Raw genomic sequence first — 11,461 nt, 5'->3', positions numbered from 1 at the left:
CTTATAGTTGCTACGATTATGAGCTTAATAGCATCGAAGCGTTGTGTTTATGTCATAGACTGTATAAAAACAGGTTTATGTGGTGAGTTTATTCACAATATTGGCTCAAGCTTATTATAATTGCATGAAAACGCATTCAATGTTTCCGTGGGAAAATGTATACAATATTTCGGTAATATTAATTGTGTTACATAAATATAATATATCATGTAAATGCAGGTGGGAAGCGGTGAAGTTTTGCGCCGCGCGTGCTCGAGACTGGCGACGGGCGCGTGCACGGCTCTGCGCATGCGCGGTGAAGCAAGGGGAGGGAAGTAAACAAGATGGCAGCAGCCTTGAAGCAGCAGCGGCTGTGAGGAACAGATGTGAGAAAATAAGAGATTTAGGAGCAGAAGCGGAGTAGAAGCGTGAGTCTCCGTCCCTCGTCGAGTCGAGCCGGTGTCCACAGCTTCAGGTCGGTGAGTTTGTCGCGTAGTGTCTGTCAGAGAAGAGCGTTAGCCGCCGCTAACCGAACACACTCATTACCGTCGACACAAACCGCGCGTTCCCTGACACACAAACACACACACCCCGATGTTTCGGTGTATGAGCTGGTCTGACGCCGGATTGATCGCGGTCTGACTCCGGATTGTGTGTTTGTGTGTCTCTGGTTTAATATTAGCACTCAATCACAACATCACTGTGCTATCAGACGACTAGACTGTGCTACTTTATGATTACATCATACTTCAACAAATACTGTGGTAACTCATACTAATTCATATATATATCTGTGTGTGTGTGTGTGTGTGTGTGTGTGTGTGTGTGTGTGTGTGTGTGTGTGTGTGTGTGTGTGTGTGTGTCGAAGAAAGTGGTTTTCAGTGCTGTGCTAGTTCCCTCAGTGTGGATCATTAGTGATCATTTGAACACGTCCCTCGAGTCATTTACTGTAAACACAGACCCTCATCAGCTGCTGGAGACCAAGGGTTAGTTAGTTAGTGGTTAGTTAGTTAGTTAGTGGATGGTTAGTGTCCTTCTCTACACCTGTCAGATCAGTTTTAGTTATGAAGCACTTTTCAGAGGAGCTTTACAGAAATCATGATGTTGACAAATGTCAGTTTTTAGAAGTTATGTGTCCAAAATTACAACAATTCTGAAATTTAATAATACATTTATGAATTTACTGTTTTTGTTTACTTATTTATTGGATTTGTGTATTGTGTTCATTGTTTGATATATTTTTTAAAATCTATTGTTTGTTTATTTACTTATTGTATTCATTAATTTATTGCATTTATTATATGTTTTTTTTTTTTTTTTTTTTCAGATGTTTTACATTTTAAACCAGATCCTATAATAAATACTTTAGGTTACTTTAGGTTTTTTTCTATTTATTTTATTATTATTATTTTTTTTTTTTTGAAGCACAGACAACTGTTGGTTTCATGTGAGCTAATAATTTCTGCCAAAAACAAAGCCTCATTCTTTTGAGTTAAAAAATAAATAAATCCCCAATTCAAATACAATTCAAAGTACATTAGAATTAAAAAGAATTAGGTATATCTCTTAATGGACAAGATATATATATATATATATATATGTAATTAAAAAAATTTTTTTATGTTTTTTATATATTTTTAATGTTTCTATTTAGCGTTTTGTATATTTTCTAATTTTTATATATATTTTTTATTTATTTTTTCTTCTTTTTTTGCAGTTATTATTACTTTTATATGGATCTTTTTTCATCCATGTTTGTTATAATGTCAGTTTTATGTTTTTGCACTTAAAGAAACTGGTTATTGTTCATACCTTATAATTGCGTTGCTCAGATTAATAAAGTTACATTTGTGACGACAGAAGCGATGAAGCAGTATCTGTTCATATGAGTGTGAGGAGAGACGAGATCTTGCAGTGTTTATATGATCGATGAGTGTGTGACAGTTACACTTCATAATCATAATCCCTGATTAATCTCCGAGTCGTTTCTCGTAGGTGTTTTGGATCTCGGTCATGGATTTCCCGTAATGCCGAATTGAAGTCGGTAATCGTTCCCATGCTTCCGGAGACGATGCAAGGTTTCCTGCTTCTCTGCGACTGAAGTTCTGGTTTTCGGGTGTTTCTGCAGAGATGTGCAGAGCTCCAGAGATCCCCAGCGTCGGCTAATAAAGCCTCCCGAAACCACACCAGCGGACGCTCAAAGACTGGTTTGTTTTAGGTGATTGTTCGTGATGCCAGTTGACTGATCTACACAATCTGAACTGCTCCTCCGTTGCTTCGGAATACGAATCTTCCCGTCGGGCGTTTGGATCGTCGGAGGGCGAGCGAGAGGAAGATGAGTGTGGGTGGAGAGCTCCAGCATCTGGAGTACCTGACGGAGAACGAGCTGATGGGGATGGACACCTTCATCCACCGCATCGACTCCACCGAGGTCATCTACCAGCCCCGACGCAAGCGTGCCAAGCTGATCGGGAAGTACCTGATGGGAGATCTGCTCGGGGAAGGATCCTACGGGAAGGTCAAGGAGATGCTGGACTCGGAGACTCTGTGTCGCAGAGCCGTTAAGATCCTGAAGAAGAAGAAACTCCGGAGGATTCCCAACGGAGAGGCCAATGTGAAGAAGTAAGAGCTGCTGGCTTCCTTTACCTTTGAGTTTGAACACCAACATGAGTCAAAATCAACTTGATTTCTATTTAGAATAATAGATCAAGATTTATAAAATATAAAAATATTTTTATTATTGTTATTTATAATATTTATATTATATTTTTATAATTTATATTTGTATTTATATATTATTGTTAAAATATATTATTTATAAAAAAGTTAATTGAATGTATTTATAAATATGTATGTGTTCAAATTTATTTATTTATTATTTATGAAAAATTTACTTTTAACAAAAAATTATTTAACAACAAATATTTGTATTTATAAGAATGTTTATTTAAATATATTTTATATTCTATTTATATTTAATTAAACATGGTTTTAATATTCTTTTACATTTTTATTTAAATAATATAAAAAAATGGATAGATACACATTTATAAAATAAATATAAAAATTAAATGAAAATCTTTTTACTTATTTAATATTTATATGTAATATTTAGTTATTTATTTTTATTTATTCATCATTATTATAAGTTCATTAAATGTATTTATAAATATGTATCTATTAAAATTTATTGAATATATTTAAATAAAATGTTCCTTTTATTTAAAAAACATATTTAAAAGAACAAAATATATTTATAAGAATGTTATCTTTTATTTAAAATATTCTACAATTATTTTTAGATTTTATATTCTGTTTTATGTTTAGTTAAACATAATTTTAATATTCTTGAACATTTTTATTTAATATTTTAGATTTTATATATATATATAAAATAAATGTTAAAAATTAATGAAAAACTTTTTATAAAATATTTATTATTTATAAACATTGTTAAAAATATTTTATTTCTTAAGTTTATTAAATTTATAAAATATTTTTATGTATTAAAATCTATTTTATCTATTCTATTTTATTTATAAACAATTATATTTGTTATATTTTATTAAAAATATATATTTTAATTTAAGAAAATATTATAGTTTAATATCGTTTAAGAACACTGTTTTATTTAAAAAAAAGTATTTATATTCTAAAATAGTATATTCTATTTTATATTTAATTATACAACTTTTTCATATATTTTTTTTTTTACATTAAGTACTATTTTAATAAATGTTTGTCTTCACAATCTTGCATCTTAATATAATAACTTCCCTTCTGTGCTGGTCAGTGTTAGAACCAGTCTTTCAAAGCTGTGAGAAAGTCCAGTCCTGCAGCGGTTCTTCTGTTCTTCACTGATCGTTCTGTTTCACTCGTCTGGTTCGTTCTGCGCTGTGTGAAATATCATCTCCATCTCTTTAATCACACAGAGCACTTAAATTAATTAAAATAATGTGCAGTGAAGCTGCGGGCTTCTGCTTTAAATAGACGAGAGCTTCGAAACCCTTGTGTGCTGTGTTTGGTCTTCTGCTTGAGACTCCGTTAAACTCTGATTAGTTCACGTGTGTGCACCTGCCCTACATAGACAGCACCTGAGAAGCAGCATCCAGTGCACATTTATTAGGGGAATAAATCAGACATTGATCACAATACGATCTGACTTTGATTCACTGAAGATACTGCGATCGATAGATATCAATATATGTTGTCAAAATCAAAATGATGTTTGTGTCAGTCTGTTGTAGCTCAGTGATGTGTGTGTGTGTGTGTGTGTGTGTCTTGTGTTGTCCTGCAGGGAGATTCAGCTGCTGAGACGACTGCAGCACAAAAACATCATCCAGCTGGTGGATGTGCTGTACAACGAAGAGAAGCAGAAGATATATCCTTTCCACCCGCCGCACTGAGAGAGTGTGGATGCTCTGCAGTGAATGGGTGCCGTCAGAATGAGAGTCTGATAAAAACATCCCAATAATCCACAGCACTCCAGTCCATCAGTGAACATCTGGAGAAGACAAAACCTGAAACACATCCAGCATTAAGATGATTTTAACTCAAACACATAGAGTCTATAATCCAGAATAACACTTCCTCCAGTGAAAAAGTGTTCTGGTCTGAATCAGGAGAGAAATCTGCACAGATCAAGCAGCGGTTAAACAGATCTAAACCTTCTCCAGATGTTCACTGATGGACTGGAGTGTTGTGGATTATTGGGATGTTTTTATCAGACTCTCATTCTGACGGCACCCATTCACTGCAGAGCATCCATTGAGGATTAGATTAGTTTCTAGCTATTATTTCAGCTTCATTAATTGTCAGTGATGGTTTAAGTTGTTGATGCTGAGGCTGTGTGAAGCTGAATCTGAGTGATGTTAACCCCTTGACCGCTGCTGCACGTATATGGTGATGGAGTATTGTGTCTGTGGGATGCAGGAGATGTTGGACAGCGTTCCAGAGAAGAGATTTCCAGTGTTTCAGGCTCACGGGTGAGACACACACACACACACACACACACACACACAGAGCTTCAGCTGGTCTTTCACACACAGCTGTCTCTCTCTTGTTCTTCTCTCAGGTACTTCTGTCAGCTTCTGGACGGTCTTGAATACTTGCACAGTCAGGGAATCGTACACAAAGATATTAAACCAGGAAACTTGCTGCTGACCACAGACGGGGCGCTGAAGATCTCTGACCTGGGAGTAGCAGAGGTGAGACGGCCGTCTGCGTTTAATCAGCACCCTGAGCTCGTTTAACTGATTAACCCCGTGCATCCTGATCTGTGTCCCTGCACTGTGTGGGTCACAATGATACATTTCTCTTTGATGCCAAAGATCATTAGGATGTTACGTAAAGATCATGTTCCAGGAAGATATTTAGTAGATCTCCCACCATAAATATATCGAAACATCATTTATGATTAGTAATATACATTGCTAAGAACTTAATTTGAACATTGTGATTGGAGGCTTGTGAAGATCATTCCTCCACTGAGGAACAGTGAAAGTAAAGCTTCTGACCTCTGACCCCCAGGCGCTCCACCCGTTTGCGGAGGACGACACGTGTCGGACGAGTCAGGGGTCGCCAGCGTTCCAGCCTCCAGAGATCGCCAACGGCCTGGACACGTTTTCGGGGTTCAAGGTGGACATCTGGTCTGCTGGGGTCACACTGTGAGTTCCTCCAGACTCTGACCTTCAGGAAGAAACATCAGCTCGAGCATCACACACACACACACACAGTTTATGGAGAAAGGAGAAAGAGAAAGAATGTGTTTATTACTAGTAGAGCAGATGTAGTGACTGTGGTGTGAGTGGAATTAAAGTGAGCAGATCAGATCGATTAACAACAGCTCTGTCTTCAACACATTATAAACCATCATCACTGAGCGTGTCTCCTCACAGATACAACATCACCACGAGTCTGTACCCGTTCGAGGGGGACAACATCTATAAGCTATTCGAGAACATTGGGAAGGGGGACTACACGGTTCCTGAGGAGTGCGGCCCGCAGCTGTCCGACCTGCTGAGAGGTGAAGTGTGTGTGTGTGTGTGACGTCTGAATGTGTAGATCATCTTTATATAATACTGTGTCCGAGACCGTTTCAATCGACAAACTATGGATGAAACATGCAATGATTACACTACTTTTAAAGCATGATTTGATTTAATCACTAGTCTGCGTATTATTCACATGAGGACATATAGCATTAACCCTACAGCTAAACCTGACATTTTAATAACATTTATCCATTTGAGCTCACAATTTAGATTTTTTTTTCTTACAAATGTAAGTTTTTATCTCATAGTTCTAATTTTATTACTTGATTCAACTCAACAATTGCAAGTTTGTCAATTCTGAGGGGAAAAAAGTCAGAAGTGTGGGTTTATAAAAGAGAGAACGATGTTTCTTACCAGAACTGTGAAATACAGTCTTGGAATTTAAACCAAAAAGTCACAAATATTTAATATAAACTCAAAATCACCTTCTTTATTCTTTATTAAATTCACCACTGTTTCCAAACACAGAGTAAATGCATCAAATGAAATTCAAATTGAGCACATTTATGTAATGAAGTGTCCTGTATCCTCTTGTGCAGATCAGCTGTTTCATTGCTGTGCTGTAGTTCATAGCTTTGACCTTTAGATGGCGCTGTGACATTTATATCCAGCACTGATGCTGGATCTGCAGCTCAGAGAAAACACTCACACACACACACACACTCTCACACACTTATACAATATTCACATTTTTAAGTATGTAATCCAAGCATATGTGTCTAAAAATTCCCAATTGCTAGCTAAGCTGGTTAATGAACGGTACTTTAATATGTTTGTCATATGTACTAGCATCTTCACTGTCTGCGCATGATTCGACCCTCAGTGTCCGTTCCTTCATCTGAGCTGCTTTTATCCGCAGGGATGCTGGAATATGATCCTGTCAAGAGGTTTTCAATACAGCGCATCAGACAACACAAGTGAGTAAGATAACCGATAACAAGACGATGAAGAACAGTAGAGGTTCTCTTCAGCTTGAGATGTGAAACGATCTCCGCTTCTGGAGACACTCGATTCTGTTCCAAACTTGAGTCAGATCATTAGGGAGTGGGAGGAAGAGGAAGTGAGGATGGTGAGAGTGGGAGAGATGAGCTAGAAATAAACCTGGCCTGGATCTGAGATCTTCATCCAGCAGCGCACGAGGAAACGGATGCGGTTTCCATGGATACGGAAGTGTTCATGAGCACGTGCACTAATGAAGTTGGAGCTGACCTGAGATCATCATATTATTGTGATTTCTGAAGATCATGTGACACTGAAGACTGGAGGAATGATGCTGAAAATACAGCGGAGCATCACAGAAATAAATTACACTTTAACACAGATTCACACAGAAAACAGATGATTTACATCAGAATAATATTTATCTATTTTGACTGTATTTTTGATCTATCTAAATATATTGTGTTTGAATTGTTACATTGTTTAAATAATGGAAAAGGTTTCTTCTGGTTTTAGTAAACTTTAATGACTCTGCTCCAGATGATGTCATCACGATCGGTCTCTCAGGTCACTTCCTCTTCCTGTTTAGCTGGGTGCGTAAGAAACACCCCCCACGGAGCCTCCGGTGCCCATCCCCCCCAGCGCAGAGACACGTGACCCCTGGAGGAGCCTGACGGTGATGCCGTACCTGGAGGATCTGCACGGTTACACTGAGGACGAGGACGAGCTCTTCGACGCGGAGGATGACATCATCTACACTCAGGACTTCACTGTGCCAGGTGAGGGGGCGGGGCTTACTGAGCACACTGACTCCGCCCACATCTACATTTCAGCACCTTGGTAGTTTAAGTTTGTAAAAATGTTATAAAAATTTGATTTTGTGTGTGTGTGGGGGGGGGGTGTTTTTATTAAAATTAAATATTATAGTTAAAATAAAAAATTCAACTTTTAATATTAAAAAGTGGCAGTGTCTGTGATGTCCCTAACGCTCCCGGTGTGTGTGTGTGAGAACAGGGCAGGTCCCGGAGGATGAGGAGGAGGATGAAGAAGAGCGTTCTCCGGAGCGCACCTGTGCCGTGGCCAAACCGGTGTGTGTGAACGGGACGGAGTCGGCTGCACTGAAGCCCAAATCCGAGCGGCGCTCCAGCTCTTCCTCCAATCCCTCCAGGAAGGGCCTCTCCGCCGCCAGCAAGATCCGCAAGCTCTCCACCTGCAAGCAGCAATGACCCGCTGCACACCTGCACCTCTGTACAGGTGACACTCCTCGTGTGAACAGATGCTCGGGTTATGAACACTACCAGACAAGAGTTTGGGATGAAAGAGCTTCGTCTGCTCAGCAAGGCTGCGTTTATTTGATCATAATACAGTAAAAATTGTGAGAAATTATTATAATGTAAAACAGCTGTTTTCTGTGTTAAAGGTCACATTTTTTGTTTTTTATTTTTAAACACAGTATTTTTCACACAATTCACCTCTCTGTATACCGCTGTTTTCACTGTCATATAAACGTGCTGATGACTTCCTCCTATAAAGTCCATCTTCAGAAATACATGAGTTCTGATTGGGCCAGCAACATTTACACTAAATTAAATTACACTTTAACACAGATTCACACAGAAAACAGCTGTTTTACATTGCCATAATATTTCACAATTTTTACTGTATTTTTATTCAATAAATGAAGCCTTTTGACCAGTAGTGTCCTCTAATATATCAGTGTCTGATGATGTCACTAATGATCAGCAGTGAACTGAGGATGATCAGTGTTATCCAGTGAGACAGGAAGTGTGTGTGTGTGTGTGTGTGTGTGTGTGTGTGTTCAGGGTGGGGTTCCTCTCATGCTGATGAGATGCTGCAGTGAATGTGATGACTCAGTCTCCCTCCATCACTTCACCTCTCGGGTGACTCAGACTCCTCTCTCTCTCCCTCTCTCTCTCTCTTGCTCTCTCTCTCTCTCTCTCTCTATCTCTCTCTCTCTCTCTGATGGAGTGAGTGACTCAGACTCTTCTCTCTCTCTCTCTCTCTCTCTCTATCTCTCTCTCTCTCTCTGATGGAGTGAGTGACTCAGACTCTTCTCTCTCTCTCTCTCTCTCTCTCTCTCTCTCTGATGGAGTGAGTGACTCAGACTCTTCTCTCTCTCTCTCTCTCTCTCTCTCTCTCTCTCTCTGATGGAGTGAGTGACTCAGACTCCTCTCTCTCTCTCTCTCTCTCTCTCTCTCTCTGTCTGTCTCTCTATCTCTCTCTCTCTCTCTCTCTCTGATGGAGTGAGTGACTCAGACTCTTCTCTCTCTCTCTCTCTCTCTCTCTGATGGAGTGAGTGACTCAGACTCTTCTCTCTCTCTCTCTCTTCTCTCTCCGTGTCTATATTTAGCTCGTTCTTCTTCAGTTCTGCTCGATTGGATGCAGTTGGATGGAAATCGGTTTACTCTTTCATCTCGAAACATGAGGAAATCGCATAAAGTCACACAGTGTAACGAGAACGGCACTTAATTTTCGCACGTTGAAAAATAAATACGACCTCGTGTTGTGTCAATCATGTTTACACACTGCATCCGAAACTTTCGTCTGACAGGAGAAAAAAATTGTGATCATGTTCAATCCTCTGCGTTTTCACATTCATAGCATGCATTTTGATGGGAAAGGATGGTGAATACAAAAAAAAAAACTGGAAGAACACATGCGAAAATTTGGGAGTCAGTGTGCAAATAGCGTTACTGTGTGTGTGTGTGTGTGTGTGTGTGTGTGTGCGCTGATGTCCCAGCAGCTGCTGTGGGGTTAATAACAGTCCCTCACACTCATTATCTGAACGAGACGATTGCTCGTCAGCGCCGAACTGTGATGTGTTTCCTCTTCTCTTCTCTGCAGGTTTATGTTGTTGTTTCCCAGCAGTCAGTACTGAACGCTGTTCCCGACGCACACTTCGCCATGATGATGATGATGATGATGAAGATGATGAACTAACACACAGTGCCAGGACTTTATCTGGGACGGACCGATTTGACTTGAGAAGATGTTTCCACTCGGTTCTCTCTCCCTCTCCGATCGTCTGACCCGACCTCCTTTAGTTTCGTCTCCGGTCACTGACTGCAGTGAAGGAAGCTGATGGTGGATCAGGTCTCATAGATGATGTTTATACTGCATGCTGTGCCACAGCGGACGGAGAGATGCTCGCGGTTCATTTCCCCATTTGGTTTTTGGTTTGGTTTTTCCCCATAAATATTTTTTAAGTATTATTTATATAAAATACATCCCAACTGAAGCTGAGCTCGTGGTCTTTATTTGCTTGTGTTTGACTGAGAGAAGTGCAGTGTATGGACATTTCATCTTTTATTACCGTTTCTCCACGGAATAAAAACAAATATACAAATAATAGCATTGTTTTATCTCACAATTCAGACTTTGTTTCTCGTGGAGTTGCAAGAAAGAAATTCTGAATTTTGAGATATGAATCCGAATTTGTACTTCCAGGATTTATCTCTGATTTGAGTTTACATCTTGACAACTTTTTTTTTTTTTTCTGTCAAAAAATGAAAAGGTATTTGTGATGTTTTCTCACAACTGACGCAATTCTGACTTTTTCTTCTTTTTTTTTCTTCTTTTTTTTTATATTTCGCAGACTTCTCGCAATTGTTTATATCTTGCAATTCAGTATTTTTTTTTTTTTTTTTTTTCACCCAGTGGTTTATATTTCGCGATTTGGACCCTTTTTCTTGTAATTCTGACTTCTCTCACAATTCCATTTTTGAAATAGCTGGATAATGTCAGAATTTGTAAGAAAAGAAATTCGCAATTATCTTTTATAATTTTTTTCTGTTAAAGCAACAAGTTTCCATACAAGTGACTCGGTGCTTGGATAGAAATCAGAATGACTTTATGAAAAGTTAATAATTACGATGCATTACAATGTACATTATAAATACCTTTGTTGCATTATGCGTAAAGGCTTGCAGTAAGATCAAAGGTTCTGTCATAATTTCCTTTGAAATGCACTTTTTTCTTCTGTGCAACACAGAGGAGATGTTGCTTTTTGTGACATTTTGGAGTTTGGTGTCTAGAGAAGGGCTGCATGAACATTCTGTAAAACGTCTCCATTTGTGCTCCACATAAAGCGTCACGTGAGTGAGTAGCTGATGCAGAATTGTCCTGCTTTCACGGTTTCCCATAATGCACTGCACGGTCCAGTGTGATCTATACAGAAACCATCATTTTACGAAAAGTGTTGGGAAAAGTTACTTTTAAAAGTAATGAATTACAATATAGCATTACTTCATAAAAAAGTAACTACTTGTGTAACTTTTTATGGCCCAGTTTTTAAGAGGTTATACAAACTATTGGTGAAGCTGTTTTATTGGTTCAGAAATCTGAGAATGAAACCTAATTTTTTGATCCATCAAATCTGAGATGTTGATTTGAGCTCCGTCTGTATCTGAGAAACAGAAAGCATGTCAGAAGCTGTAAATCCCTGCTGATGAACGAGAAGATGCTCTTCA

At 38.6% G+C, this 11,461-nt stretch overlaps 1 protein-coding gene across 1 annotated transcript; it reads left to right on the top strand.

Moving 5' to 3' along the window:
- Nucleotides 1-283: 283 nt before the first annotated feature.
- LOC113111478 (serine/threonine-protein kinase STK11-like) lies at nucleotides 284-10,235 on the top strand. The gene is given in 12 exon segments (XM_026276239.1): nucleotides 284-458; nucleotides 1,975-2,601; nucleotides 4,277-4,360; nucleotides 4,875-4,964; nucleotides 5,054-5,186; nucleotides 5,509-5,645; nucleotides 5,877-6,004; nucleotides 6,892-6,949; nucleotides 7,561-7,583; nucleotides 7,586-7,750; nucleotides 7,986-8,225; nucleotides 9,837-10,235. Coding segments are annotated over 10 exon segments (1,317 nt in total). The 5' UTR covers nucleotides 284-458; nucleotides 1,975-2,314; the 3' UTR covers nucleotides 8,198-8,225; nucleotides 9,837-10,235.
- The last annotated feature ends 1,226 nt before the right edge of the window (nucleotides 10,236-11,461 follow it).

The sequence above is a fragment of the Carassius auratus genome, chromosome 2 (genome assembly GCF_003368295.1).
Source record: "Carassius auratus strain Wakin chromosome 2, ASM336829v1, whole genome shotgun sequence".
NCBI lineage: Eukaryota > Metazoa > Chordata > Actinopteri > Cypriniformes > Cyprinidae > Carassius > Carassius auratus.
The sequence above is the reverse complement of the archived record's forward strand: the minus strand, read 5'-3'. Positions and strand labels throughout refer to the sequence as shown.